At 51.4% G+C, this 13,874-nt stretch overlaps 4 protein-coding genes across 4 annotated transcripts; 2 read left to right on the forward strand and 2 right to left on the reverse strand.

The window, feature by feature from the left end:
• Positions 1-3,500: 3,500 nt before the first annotated feature.
• SPSK_06781 (uncharacterized protein) lies at positions 3,501-3,788 on the forward strand (the record flags this gene model as incomplete). The annotated part of the gene is made up of 1 exon (XM_016733477.1): positions 3,501-3,788. The coding sequence occupies one exon, from the start codon at positions 3,501-3,503 to the stop codon at positions 3,786-3,788; it is 288 nt and encodes a 95-aa protein (XP_016592419.1).
• A 1,107-nt stretch (positions 3,789-4,895) lies between these two features.
• Positions 4,896-6,532, reverse strand: SPSK_06198 (PQ loop repeat protein; the record flags this gene model as incomplete). The annotated part of the gene is made up of 5 exons (XM_016732905.1): positions 4,896-5,949; positions 6,069-6,192; positions 6,301-6,313; positions 6,424-6,441; positions 6,506-6,532. The coding sequence occupies 5 exons, from the start codon at positions 6,530-6,532 to the stop codon at positions 4,896-4,898; spliced, it is 1,236 nt and encodes a 411-aa protein (XP_016592420.1).
• A 1,968-nt stretch (positions 6,533-8,500) lies between these two features.
• SPSK_06419 (protein CMS1) lies at positions 8,501-9,610 on the forward strand (the record flags this gene model as incomplete). Its single annotated transcript, XM_016733125.1, has 1 exon — positions 8,501-9,610. One exon carries the CDS (start codon positions 8,501-8,503, stop codon positions 9,608-9,610), a length of 1,110 nt encoding a protein of 369 aa, XP_016592421.1.
• A 1,045-nt stretch (positions 9,611-10,655) lies between these two features.
• Positions 10,656-11,585, reverse strand: SPSK_06496 (uncharacterized protein; the record flags this gene model as incomplete). Its single annotated transcript, XM_016733201.1, has 5 exons — positions 10,656-10,719; positions 10,787-11,019; positions 11,097-11,336; positions 11,407-11,439; positions 11,496-11,585. The coding sequence occupies 5 exons, from the start codon at positions 11,583-11,585 to the stop codon at positions 10,656-10,658; spliced, it is 660 nt and encodes a 219-aa protein (XP_016592422.1).
• Positions 11,586-13,874: the final 2,289 nt, after the last annotated feature.

Consider the following 13,874-nt stretch of genomic DNA (forward strand, 5'->3'; position numbering starts at 1 on the left):
GAAAGAACACAAATCGAGTTGTACAAAATGAAATCTGCAGGTGCAAGGGACAATTCACACCTACACATCCGTTACGACAAAAACCGGACCAGGTAAGGAAGGAGCAAGGGGTCGTTCAGACCAGGCCCGTCCAGGCCTTCCACTTCCAGATAGGCGAGGGCAAGCTCGACGAAGAAACGGAGAAGGAAAAAAATCAAAAAGTCCCCTTGCCAAAACGAGCACAGAAGCTGCGCGAGAAAGGAACGTGCATTAGCGGCCTCTTTCTTCCTTTTTGTTCTCTGCGATTGGTTTTTTTTTTTTTTTTTTTTTTCTTTCTTTTTTTTCACCTGAATCCGGGTACAGCAAGGAGGGTACCAGGGGGAAGAAATGGACATGGGATCGAAATCCGTTGCAGAGACAAGTCGACGTCGGAATCTGCAGGCGGGCACGAGAGGACAAACATATGGGGATGAAATACAGGGGGCCTGCAGCGAGTAGGGAAACAAGAGCAACTGAAAAAGAAACTGATGGGCGAAGAAGAGACCAAAAAGAGCGCAGCCTACCGACAGCTCCACCCGATGGAGACGCTACGGAGTAGCTGCCGGAACCCATTCGTTGGGCTGGGACATTTTAGGCGCATAACGAGCGCTGTGGTTGGGCGGTCTTTCCAGAAAACGGTTTAGTTGGGGGGTGATATGGCTCCTCTTTTGTCTCTCGTCTGCTTCTCTGTTTTGTTTTCTGCAGGAAAGCCTGTCTTGGAAAGGCGCGGCCGGAAAAGCAGACCAGAGGGGCCGGACGGAACGCAAGAAAGGGGAAAGAGGAAGGAGGTAAGCGCAGACGCAGGTCGACACGGAAAGAACGGACAAGTCAAGCCCCCCGGTCAATGTATTTCGACTCAAGTTTGCCGGCCGCCGATTCCTAAGATACCTTGACGACAGAAGTACTCCTCCGTACATATGCCACACTGAGAGACCGAGACGCAGGTCAAATCTCACTAGGATTTGTAAGTCATCACACACATGCTTTTTGCCGTCGTACACACCAGGGAAAACGACATATGCAAGAAGCTATGGCGAGCTTGAATGCGTTGACGCTTTCGATGTGAAGCTTTGGCAGCGTGCATCTCAGCTGCAAGTGTCCAGTGGGACCTTGCACATGAAAGGAACCGGGTTTTTTGTGCTTCTTTGTATTTTGTTTATTTATTTATTTTATTATTTCTTTTAGCTGCAGCATTCACACAGGTTGAGGCCGGCACGCCTGTGTTCTGCCGCGCAACTGGAGAACTAAGCTGGTTCAGTGAAATAATGACAGGCCTCTTTCATTCTTTTCTTTTTTTTTTTTTTTTTTTTTTGCTGCCTTCCATGCCTGTCTTTTCTGTCTGTGCCCTGTCTGTGCCTGATTCTATCTGACCTGTCTCCTTGGGATATTTTTTTCACGTTATTTTGTTAGGGTTGGGCTGGCGGTGTCCACCCGCGCGTCCATCCATCCAGGGGGACCGCGAGCCAGGCAGGGGTTTCCGTTACAACTATGGGGAGCGGAGAACGGAAGAAGACCTGAAGAGAGACAGTGTGAAACGAAAAGGGAAACAACAGCTCGCGGAGCGCGTCGCCAATGGCACTCCCAAAGCCATAAGACCAGACGCGTTTTGCTCTATTGTCTGTTCAGACAAGAAGGTACGCGATTTCTGAGGCTAGAAATGTGCAACGTGCTGTTGTAATCCGAACTAATACCTCTCTACCTGGGGGAAGGAAGGAGACGCATGTTGAAGAAACGAGGCAAGGCAGGCACAGAGATGCGCGAGACACAAGACGGCAGAAGGAGCCAGTTGTGAGTCAAAAAAGCGTGGCAAGTGCGAACTACAAGTGCCTGCCGGGCGAATGGCGGAACGGCAGGAGCAAGTCAACAACACACAGCAGCCCATTAATAAACGTCGAAAGAATAGAAACGAAGGAGTAGTGAAGTCGAAAGATGAGAAGGAGCAGATGGACTGTCCTACTCCACACGAAATAGGGCCGGGGAAAAAAAAACGAAAAGAAAAGAAAGCATCTCCACTGTGTCCCGTTCATCTTCCACGGATCGGAACACAACGGTGTTAAGTCGGCGCATGTACACGTTCAGGCCAATTATACACATCACATTTTCGTAGTGCCATGAGACCATTGACAAAAACACTCGACAGACGGACTGCGGCGATACTGCATCTCATCTGAGCAGCAAATTCATGAAAATCTACGGATTACGTCGTCTGGCGGACTCTGTACAGAAAAGGGGGAGCGTCAGAGGAAAAACCCTCACCGATCTCCGTACGGAACGGTATCTTCCCTTTTCGGGAAGGCCCCAGGGCCCAATTCAGCCGGAGCGATACATGCCTCGAAGTACGCTTTTACCTCCAGCCGCTTTTTTCCGGTTCTGAATACAACCAATCTTGGTTGCCATCCATGGTGTATTGCTCGAATTTTCAGTACAGCTAGTATTTCACGTTTGTTGACCGTTTAACACAGTCGGCTGCACCATTACACTTGCCTCCTCACATCTTCGTTACTTTGTTCTCACTTGTCTCTGTTGTATTTTTTTCTGCCTTTGTCCTCCCCTACGCTCGGTCGGTACATAGCGTGCTTTGCATTTGGAAAACCCGCCATGTGCACCATGGTGTCTGTGCGTATGGGGGGCTGGACCGAGCTGGACCTGAGAAACGATCAGCCAAGTATCCAAGAGTAAAAAAAACCCAAAAAATCCGGGCCAGAAACGGTCATAACCAAAGAAAGATCCAAAGCAAAAGCACTGACCACCTTTTCTTTTTTTTGAAATGTTAACAAACGTCACACTTCTGCTCATTTTTTGTCACACCTCCAAAGTGACGAGCAAACATACTAAAAATAGATTAAGTATCACGACTACATGCTGCCATTACTCTTTGCATTCTACAATACTGTTTGTCTGATTCTGAATGTGATATTAAGATGGATGAACCCCACGCTGAGGGGATTTTCTTATGTTTTAGCACTTGCTTCCTCAGTTGTCATATCATGCAACCGTTGATTGCAGTTCTTTGAGAAGGTTCCCATTGGACGAGCTCTACTGCGCTTTCATATGAAAAGCTTTATAGTTTTGGTCCATTCTGTGGAAAACAGAGACAAGAGCAGTTCGTAAATTAGGAGTGTACTTACTGAGGCCACGCAAAACTGCAATAGTGAAACATGGCAAAGCTCGGCGGTGCAGTAACCAATGGAATGAGCAGAGTTTTGGAAGATAATACTGTCGAGAAGGAAATCCAATGACAGGTTAAGGAGAACCGCCTCCAACTCTCACGAACGCAGCTCACTGGACGAGAATAGAGGAAGGCGGCTACACATACGAAGCATGCACGACATACGAGATCACAAAAACGTATACGAGTCGTACGGAAAGGGGAAACGGCCAAGGCAATGCTAAGACCCGCGGTGGCAAAAATACACCAGCTGCCTACTGCCCACGCCAACGACAATTTGCGAGAGGGGCGAAACAAGGTAATCAAAGCAGCCATGGACAAGCGACAACTCACCTCTGGACCCGGCTGTGGCCACAAGTTCAAGGCCACGATCATTGGCACAGGAGAACCGCGACCCGCAGCCTTATGGAGCCTCTGGAGCCACCTGCAAGTGCACGCGCCCTCTGGGGAACATATGGAGAATGCTCCGCTGAGGGGAAGTGAAGTGGAAGAAGGGTGTTGGAGCGAGCAGAGACGTGAGAGGTCAGAAGAGGCAATCAGAAAGGGTAATCGTATGGACGGAGGCGAAAAGGATTACCTCGATCTTACGAACGAATTCTGAGTAAACCTGTAAAGCAGAGGCGACTCTCAGGAGATACTGAGCCACTTCAGCTCTAGAGGTAATCAAATGCTGGTGAAGCTGGATGAATGAGCGATCAGAAAACATGAGGAAAGTTGGTCAGTGCGTTTTATCGTGGGCCCCGCGATGTTGACTGTTTGGAGCAATACGACATCAACGTATTTATGGCACGGTTCGCAAAACAAAAGCAAATTACGATGTACTCTGTACTATGTCTGTTCGATCAACGGAGGCCTAGATCGTGAGGACCTAACGGATGGCCCAGGCCAAGTTTGACTTGACAAACGCAACTGTGAGTCAACCGTAGAGCTTGCCGGGTGGTCCCATGTATTTACCAGTCATGTATATCTAGATTCGGAAAACTTGCGTGATGATGGGAGAAGAGCAGACTGATCAGCATCGTGTCTCGGCCAATCTACACCAAGCCTTCTGTCCTCTCTTCCTCTTGGCTTTCTTGGCTTATCTTCTTACTTTTCATTCCCACTTTATAGACACAAAATGCCCTCGCTTCGCTTTGCGGGAAGACTTATCTTTTCCTAACACTCGGAGTGTGTAATCCTGTGTTTCTTTGCTATGATCCCCGCCCGTGATGAAGCAACTATTTAAGTTGCAAAATACAGCATTGACATTAGCGAAAGAATGGCGTGTCTCGACGTTACGGTGACATGGAGAAAAGTAATGTGAATTAAACCGGACTCTAGTGGATCAAGAAAACATGAATGTCAATGTCAAATCATAAACAGATACCGACTTTTTCAGTTAAATTACGTTGATTGTTTTTGAAATAATATTAATCGACAACATTCTACCCAGATAAAATAACCTAAAATAAATAAACGCAGAAAACTTTGCAGATTTGTTTAATATGCTAAAATTTATTTTGTAACCAATACAATAAATCATCGTTCTAAAAATTATACAGATATATTTTAATCATCTCAAAATCAAACTGATATCAAACCGGGCAGACTTCGCTATGCTAAAAGAACCGGGAGTATTCTAAAGCAAAAGACACCAAAAAGAAACCAAAACGAACCGTTCAGGACGTCCGCTCGTCATTAAATCCACCTTGTCGGCGGCCGTAGACGCCTACCGCTTCTCGTCAAAGTCGGTCTCGACTTCACCCCACTGTGTCGGCGCCACGCTGTCGCTGCACGATCGGCTCCGGCAGACGTCGTCGGCCTTTGTGGCAGACTTTGGTGGCGCCTGTGCTGTTGTTGCAATGGCGGGCGTCGACGCGGCAGATGTAAATACCGAGGGCCCCCCGTACAGGTAGGGTGGCGATGCCAAAGTCTCGGCTACCCCCAACGTTTCGCTCGGCATGGCCTGCTCCTTCTTCTCGTCATCGACGTTTTGCTGCGTAGCAGCGGCCTCCAGGTCCGGGTCCCGTGCGTCGGATTGCTTCGTCGACCGGCCCATGAAGCGGTTGCGCCACCAGGCCGACGAGAAGCAGGGGTGCAGGGGCCGCTCGGCAAACGGAAAGTTGTCAGCCCCCCTGACGGCGATAATCTCGGCGGCGAGCTCGTCAAATGTTTTGCCCTCGGCCTTGGCCTGCTGGCGGAGCTTGCGGGTGCGGATGCGCCAGATAATGTGCGACAAAAAGATGCCAATCTCGAGGAGGGCGCAGATGATGTAGATGACGCCACCGAGTACGTCAAAGGTATTTTGGGCAACGAGGGCCATGAGCGAGAAGAAGGCGCCGCTCCAGTCCATGGCCAAGAAGACAAAGTTGATGCCAACAATGCGGCCGCGGCGCTTGTAGATTTCAAAATAGGGCGGGACGAGGCCGGCGGCCAGAAGTATGGAGGCAATGATGCCGACGACGATGGCAGGGGCCTCGTTGCCGCGTTCGTAAATGGGCCGGAGGGAGAAGATGAGAGCGGCCTCGACACCGGCAAAAATGGCGGCCATGGCCAGACCAGCGAGGGTCGCCTTTTTGACGGACCAGCCGTTCCCGTACACCATAATCTGGGACCAGCTAATGACGCAGAGGGTCATAAAGGCCTGTGGCTGGACTTGGATGGGATAGTTGAAATTTTGGATGATGGCATAGGCACCAAACGGTACTCCACAGACGCCCCAAAGGAACATCATGAGGGCCGGAAGGCCGTCCGTCTTCTTTGTTCGCCAGTTGGCCCATATTCTAAAGTGTCGTTAGCAGTCTTTGGATGTGAGACATTCCGGGTTCCCGGATCGGAGATATCATTACGCTTTGCTCGTGAAATACGTACTGAGGTACCAACTGAACACACCAAAACCTACAAACAGAAGAGCCATGTTAGTCTCAGAGGCAAACGAAAGTGGCCGTTCGAGTTACTTGACTGGATCGAGTCTTGTCCGACGGTGTCACCTTGCCGTAGCACAAAGTTTGACAGCGGGGTTTTTTCTATGCGGGTTCTTGGTACTCACACTGTCACGACATGTTAGCAGCCGTTTATGATATATGACAGAAACCGAGTCAACTGTTGTTGGGAGCAATAAAGGGACGGCTTACCTGTGCCAATGGTCTATGTGCGGGGAACAGATATCATGTTAGCAAATGCTGTGCTTCGCCAGTCGTGTCATGCCTGCAATTTGAAAGCAACACGAAAATATCATTTATATTAGAAAAACTTACGCCTAATACATTGGCGGCCTGGAAACGAGGGCATTAGTATATGTTTATCAGACGGAAACTACGAGTATGAGGCAATACATACCACTGGAATACTTGTTTGGGGTGCCATTGTGGGCGGGGGCGGTCGTGGCCGTGGCCGTGGTCGTAGACGAGAATGGCAGATGATGGTTGGCAGGTGGAGAGGAAACAAATTCGCTCTATGAAGGGCCGAGTCAATGGAGTGAAGTAGAACAACCGGCCCCGAAAGATTCTGACTAAGGCAGCACGCTAGGTTGGTTCAGTGGTGTAGATATCCTAACGACGGGGAGTGTTGGTTGTTTGCCAGGAAAGAGCGACTGTTTGTAGGCTTGGGATGGATGTAAGTTCAAAGCCAAGTCCATGCCAATTTCGAAGCCAAGACGGAAAGAGCGACTGAGCCAAGGAGTCGGATGCTGGGGTACTGGGGAAAGAGTGAAACAGAGGCTCGCAAGCACAACGATGACGACTGGGCTATATAACCTCGTGCGACGGGCAACACGATGTGACAAATAGAAGAAGGAAAGCAAGAGGAGAAGCTCTAGTTTGGTTATATGGATGTGTCCTGTATGGTTGTCACAAGTGTGTGTGGGGGGACACCAAGGAAGACGTAAAAAAAGAAAAAAATAGGTAATAAATAGTAAAACAATTGGAGGCAAGATGTGCGTGGGGCAAAGTAGAAGGAACAATCGACAGAATCTCCGAGGAACACTTCGAAATGAACCAGAAACGAACAAAACTTCCTGCAAAGGTCGTATGTTCTTCCCCAATTCTGCAGGGCCGTTACCTTTCTCAAAAATGACTGAAAAGAGTAATCAGCCATATTTTGTTCGGCGCGGGAGTTGTGGACGCTTTTCTGTTGCCATTAACATTTCTCCAACGTTCCTTCCTCGTCTTTGACGCCATCGATTTGCAGTGCTTGGCCGTTTTTTCTTTCCTAATAGGGCTAGTACACACGACTGGACGAGTGGCCGCCCACGCGACACCCCACCGAAGGTCCCCTAAAGCACCGGGTCAGGCCCACATTCATGACTCTGCGCCGGGCTTCTGTGGCCACAGCGGCCTCCTGGGGCGAGAAGCACGACAATAACACGACAATTACAAGACGACGGGCCGGGAGAGACAAGGCTTTTATCGGGTTCGATAGGGTCTCGTACGTTGCCAGGTTGCTTGAAGCGGTAAATTGACGAATAAGAAACTGGAAGGATCGCAACCGAGAATCGCAACGGCGATCGATAAGTGCCAGGCATCAGATATCAAATTCAGATCAATAGTCAAGCTGCCTTGCTATTGGAAATGCGGGAGCTTCCACCAGAGGTGAACGGATCACCCGTCGTTCCTTCAAGACGCAAGGCTCAGACAAAGCAGATGGTCGAGCATCACCTTTTTTGCCGACTCCTATGAGCAGCTTTCATGACCGCTGTCCAAGTTGTCGTCTGGTGTTGAGATTCAGATGCAGCCTGTATCATACCGGTAACATGATTTATTGCTGGATCCGAGCCCGGCCTTGGCTTTATGACCTTCAGTTGTCTTATCATGGACAACTCACTAAACGTCATGGGCGGTTTCTAATCCGGATCTGTTGTCGAGAAGCTGGAAGGCAAGGCGTTCAAACAATCTTTAACCAAGCATGAGTAGGCTTCAGACAGAGCGCTGCAGATAAGGGTAAGGAAAGCTGCACTGCTATTCTGAACCTTGAACAAATTTCCTAATTGGGATATATATCGAGACATTGTGGATAAAAGGGACAGTGAGACTCAGGAGAAGCCTGCTGTTGGTTGCGGGACAGGCTTCTGGATTTAGTACAGAAGTCCGGAAATACCGTAATCGGTCCTCCGTTGTAAATTGCTGGACGGAAGCCCTGTAGGCTGCGACCATTATTTTTGGTGACCGCCTCGAAGCTCACTCACCGCCTTCTAGATCGGCAAAATTCACCCGGCAGAACTAAGAAAAAAATCGACATTGCCTTTCCGTCGCACAACACACTGAACAAGTAGACGATTTGTACCCAGACGTCACACATGACACCGCCATCCGACGACCATTCGCACACAACATAACCATGTCGGGTCGCCAACCATTACCGCCCCCAGAGCCGCCCAAGCCGACGCGGCCGCCCTTTAAGAAGAGCTTCCAGGGCAAGCGCAAGCGCGACGATGCCGGCGGCGACAATGTCAATGGCTTCGTGCCGCCGCCGGGCGGCGACCGTCGAGCACCGCGGCCCAAGAAGCAGAAGAAGGAGGGAGACGACACGGACAAGCTCAGACAACGACAAACACCGCCGCCGCCATTGAGTGCCGCCGAGAAACGCGCCAAGTTCAAGGCCAAGAAGCAAAGGGCCAAGGAGCAGAGCAAGCTGAACAACAACAACAGCAACAACAACAACAACAACAACAACAACAACAGCACCAACCACCCCTACGCCGTCAACGAGGCCGACCTCGACTACGACCTCGCCCTCAACCGCTCCTTTGCCCGCATGGACGGCGACCTCGCTGCCGCCTACTTGGCCCGCCAGACCAAGCGCTACGGCAGCGACCTGAGCGAGGTCGAGCTGGCCGACCTCAGCGTGCCCCGGACCGCCTTTGTCGACGCGTCCGCCTACGACAAGGACCGCACGCTCGACAACCTGGCCGACTTTCTGGAGGCCATGGCCCCCATCACCGAAACCGGCAAACCGGGCAGCAAGGGCAAGGGGAAGCAGATTCTCCATACGGCACCCGACGCCAAGGGCGCGCCGCACACGATTGTCGTGACGGGGGCGGGCCAGCGCGCGGCCGACCTGGTCCGGGCGGTGCGGGCGTTTGGCACCAAGAACAATGCCGTGGCCAAGCTGTTTGCCAAGCACATTAAGCTGGCCGAGGCCGTTTCGTTCCTGGGGGCGCACCGCACGGGGCTGGCCGTGGGCACGCCGGCGCGCCTGCTTGATTTGCTCGACAATGGCGCGCTGTCGGTCGCGCACCTGCGGCGGATCGTGGTGGACGCTTCGCACATTGACCAGAAGAAGCGGGGCGTGCTGGACATGCCGGACACGGTGCTGCCGGTGGCGCGGTGGCTGTCGCGGCCTGAGATCAAGGCGCGGTACAAGGTTGGCGAGACCGAGGGCGACGCCGCAGACGAAAAGGACAAGGCGAAAGACGGCCCGAAGCCTATATCGATTCTGTTCTATTAATTGGGGCAACGTGCACTATACAAAACCATTGCGGTTGGTCTTTCATGGCGGCGCAAAGGGACCTTGCGTTTTCCATTTGGAGTTATTATTTGTATTTCAATTCATATTATTTCTCGATAGTACCTTTGTAAAAGCCTTGTGTTTCCCTATTATTTCCATTTATATATACCTGTACTGTTGCGGGTTTGGGCGGCTGTCGTATCCTGAATCTGTGCCACTGCAAACCGACGCATTCAAAGCATAAAGAGCGGCACAACGCGAGGAAACGGCACAAACAGCAAAGGCAACTGTAAGCTGTGGGGCTATGTACGTCATATATAAGAGAGCAGGAGGTAGAGACTATCAAAGGGTTCATGATTTCCAGAAAAATAGTATATGACGGAATACGCATAAAGATGACAAACACCTGTAAGCAGACACAACATGAAGGCAAAAGAAAGAAATACGAAAAACACTAGCAAAAGATTCGCAAAATGAGTAAATCATGAAACAGAGAAGTGAAAAAACGTGGTGCGAGCGAACAGGGAGAGGAAAGGAAGTGGTGCCGCACAAAAAGAGAAGCCAAAGATCCAACAAAAACCCAAGCCTCAAAACGCAACAGGGAACAACGCCGTCACTGGGTTCCTGCCAACAAATAGCACGAGGGTCTGGGCTTCCCAAGCATTCCCGTTCTTGGCAAAACCTTTTGCCGCCGGCCACTTCGTTTCCTGTCACCACAAGCTCAAAGTGTTTCTATCTTCACGAGCCTTTGTCGCCCACAGCAAAGCAACAAAGGCATCAATCGGCGCATGCCCTGTGTGCATACGTCGAGTCCAAAATCAAACATATATAAAAAGGAGGGGGTATCCACTCTACTCGCACCCGGGATCCCGCGGTCCGGGTGCAACAAAAATAAAGGACAGAGGCGGGGGCAAGATGTAAGACAGAAATGCTCCTCTTTGTCTTATCGCCGCCGTACATGTCGCCGTCGTTCTTCACCATTGCATCGTCGTTTTGTCGTCGTTCATGCACGTCATCTCATCAGCCAAATACATGGGCGACTGGCTTATAGAATGGAGCACTTGGACTTCTTCTGCTTCTGCTGGACGGGTCTGGGGTTGAGGACAGCGCTGCAACGGGGTTAGCACCTATTTTGTAGTAAAACAAGGGAAACCGGAGCCGTCTCGTTGGACATACCGAATGGCCTCGTCAAAGACGCTCTTGAGGTTGCGCTGGGTCAGGGCCGAGCACTCGAGGTACTTGTGTGCCCGGATCTCCTTGGCGCACATGAGCGCCTGGTCGTACGACACCGGGTCCATGCGCTTCTGACGCAGGGACTCCAAAGTGGCAGGATCCTCGCGGAGATCTAGCTTCGTGCCGACGAGGATGATAGGCACGTTCGGTGCGTGATGGTCGATTTCGGGGTACCACTGGTGTTGTGTTAGTACTTCGGTTCGTCGTACGCAGTCTCGGTACAGAGCGTCCGCCAGGAAAACGCATGACATACCTTAGCCTTGACGTTGTCAAACGACGGAGGGCTGACAATAGAGAAGCAAATCAGGAAGACGTCGGTCTGAGGGTACGACAGCGGACGCAGACGGTCGTAATCCTCCTGACCGGCCGTATCCCAGAGGCCCAGGCTGATGGGCTTGCCGTCGACCATCACGCTGGCCGAGTAGTTGTCGAAAACAGTGGGAATGTACTCGCCGGGGAACGCATTTGTTGTGTACGAAATAAGAAGACATGTCTATCGAATTCGAAGTATTAGTGGTGCTGCAAAGCCGCCTAAAAGAGCTGGACGAAGAAGAAGAGCTTACCTTGCCGACGGCACCATCACCCGTCACGACACACTGTGTACGAGGGTTTTGTTAGCCGTTCGTTCGATATTGAAACGAAAAGTCTGCACCGCGGCCTTTTTTGGAGTATCGTTTTGTGGTGCTCCGTATGGGTAGGAATGGAGGCGCACCTTCAAAGACTGAACACCGGGAGCTGCCATCTTGATTTTCGGGTCGTAGACTGCTTAGACACCAATTTGTCCGATGTCGTTGAAATGAGGTTCGAGAGTGGCGCAGAGGAGAATGTAAGAAAGCCGATGTAGTGTCGAAATTCCGAGGATGCAATTCGATGCTTGTAGAAGTCGACCTTCGCTCGATCGGATTATATGTGTATGGACGGGAGAAATAACGAAGTAACGTCGAGCAAAGCCGATCAAACTTGGCTGCAGAGCGAAAAAAAAGAGGTCGGTGGCGGACGATCGGAAAGTTTGCGGTCTGTGATATTAGGTACGGAAAAGAAGGAACTGCTGCAGAAAATGTGGTGTTAGAAACCAAGTATAGTTCCAGTGTTATGAATATCAGAGGCTCAGAGGCTCAGTGGTTCAGAGGTTCTCGAATCGCGAATCTGTATCTTGAGCGGTTCTCCTCGTTGCGGCTTTAGGTTCGCTTTTATTCCGAACCTCACTTTGTTGTCTTGGCTTGTCTCTGTTGTCTTATCCCATTGCGCCCCCCATATTTTCTGGGTTTCCCATTCTCTCCGTACTTTTCTCTTCGTTCCTTGGGCTGTTCGCAATGGGGGGTCCAATGGGAAGGAGAAGAAAAAACAGGGCAGGGAACACAGTCCCCCTGAGGCAGGTTTGGGGTGGGTGGGAAATGCGGAAGAATGAACAAACAGTGGGGAAGTAAATGCGGCGCCTGGTGCACTAAACGTGGCTCGAGCCGCTTTTGTTAGGTAAAGTGTAAGATAGTGGTGTTACGGCCAGGGGTGGCTGGAAGCACTGTGAAGCCACTCGAGTAGAGGTGCCAGGAGATCGGCTTGTACGGCGTAGACCAGTGTGAACGGAGAAGCAGAACGTCACCGTAGGCATGATGCGCCGTAATGCCACGAACAGCCTCGAGGACTCAAGAGGCTGTTGGTGGATACGGCGATGGAAGATGGAACGTTTTGGGAATGGCCGAAGTGGAGCAGAGGGGAAAGGTAGAAGCAAATCTGCACAGGGGAACAAAAAGTATCCCTACTCCGTCGAAGAAGGAGAGTAGGAGAGGCCGAGGCGGAGAGGTCCACAATGGAGCTGTAGGCAGAGCTCGAATCAAGTCGTTTCAGCGGTTGACACGCCTGGTCAAAGGATGTTTTTACTGGGGAAGCGGCGCGGCCAAGGATGAGCAGGAAGTTGGTTGCACTGTAGGGCCATTCAGGCGATGGGAAACATTGGAGCATGACGAGGGATCGGTGCCTGGGGGTGTGCGTGAAGAATCAGAGAAATGGAAGACTTGCGGATGCAGCTGCGAGACCCAAAGTAACAGCAAGGTGAGATGAGAAGGGGGGAAGGTGGACGGCGAGAGCCAAAGAGACAGCGCAGAGAACAGCCAGAGATGCCGGGACAACGGGCTCGGATGGATAGCAAGACAAGAGGCTCCGAGAGAAGGCGGAGACGAGACGAAAGCGATATTTGTCGTCACCGGCCCTGAGCAGAGAGCAACAACAAACGCATTGGAGCGGGGAGAGAACGGCGTACCTTGTGCGGTGTGTGCGTGTGTGATTGTTGCGCCGGCGGGCGTTTTCGTCAATGTCGTTGCGGTACGGCGTCCAAAAAAAACACGAGAGTGATTATGTCGGAGGTGATCGACGACGAGAGGCTGAGGCTGAACGTGAAAGGAAGAGGTGAGGAGAGGACGGGGACAGGAGAGATAGGTGAACGAAAAGGGCGGAGAGCGGCAGGCGGAAAGGGGCAGAATTATGGTTGGCGGTGACGGGTGCGTCTGATGGGGGTAGGTGCGACCAGCCGTACTACGGCTTTGAGGAAGGGACGAAAGAAGGGGTAGACTAAGAGAGGGGAAACGGCAAGCGCTCAACCCACACAATACGAGCAAAAATAGGACGGGGCAGACCGGTGAAGGCCGCGTCTTAGGCAGGAACAAGGCCTGGGTCGAAAGGGTGCTAGAGCGAGTCCAAAAGGGGCGCCGCCGATGGGACTGGCTGCTGTTGTTTTGGCGTGCTTTTGGTGAGGACTTTCCTGCCCCCCACTGGCCAGGAATGTCTACGGGTCGGCGCTGTATCTTATTTGGGGTCCGCGCTTCAGCACATGTGGGTCGACCTAGGACCTTTTTCACTCGTTGAGTACCTGTGGAGCTGCCTGGCTGAGACAGCGTTACTGCCAAATCACAGGCCAGTCCTCGAGCTGCCTTACACGCAAGGCAAAGAGACACGGCAAGCGGTGCTCATAAAATATATCTGAAAATGATTTTGGACAATTCGTACCGGCAAAAGTGACCGGTGCACTCGGCCTCCG

Source organism: Sporothrix schenckii, assembly GCF_000961545.1.
Source record: "Sporothrix schenckii 1099-18 chromosome Unknown Cont38, whole genome shotgun sequence".
In the NCBI taxonomy this organism is placed as follows: Eukaryota; Fungi; Ascomycota; class Sordariomycetes; order Ophiostomatales; family Ophiostomataceae; genus Sporothrix; species Sporothrix schenckii.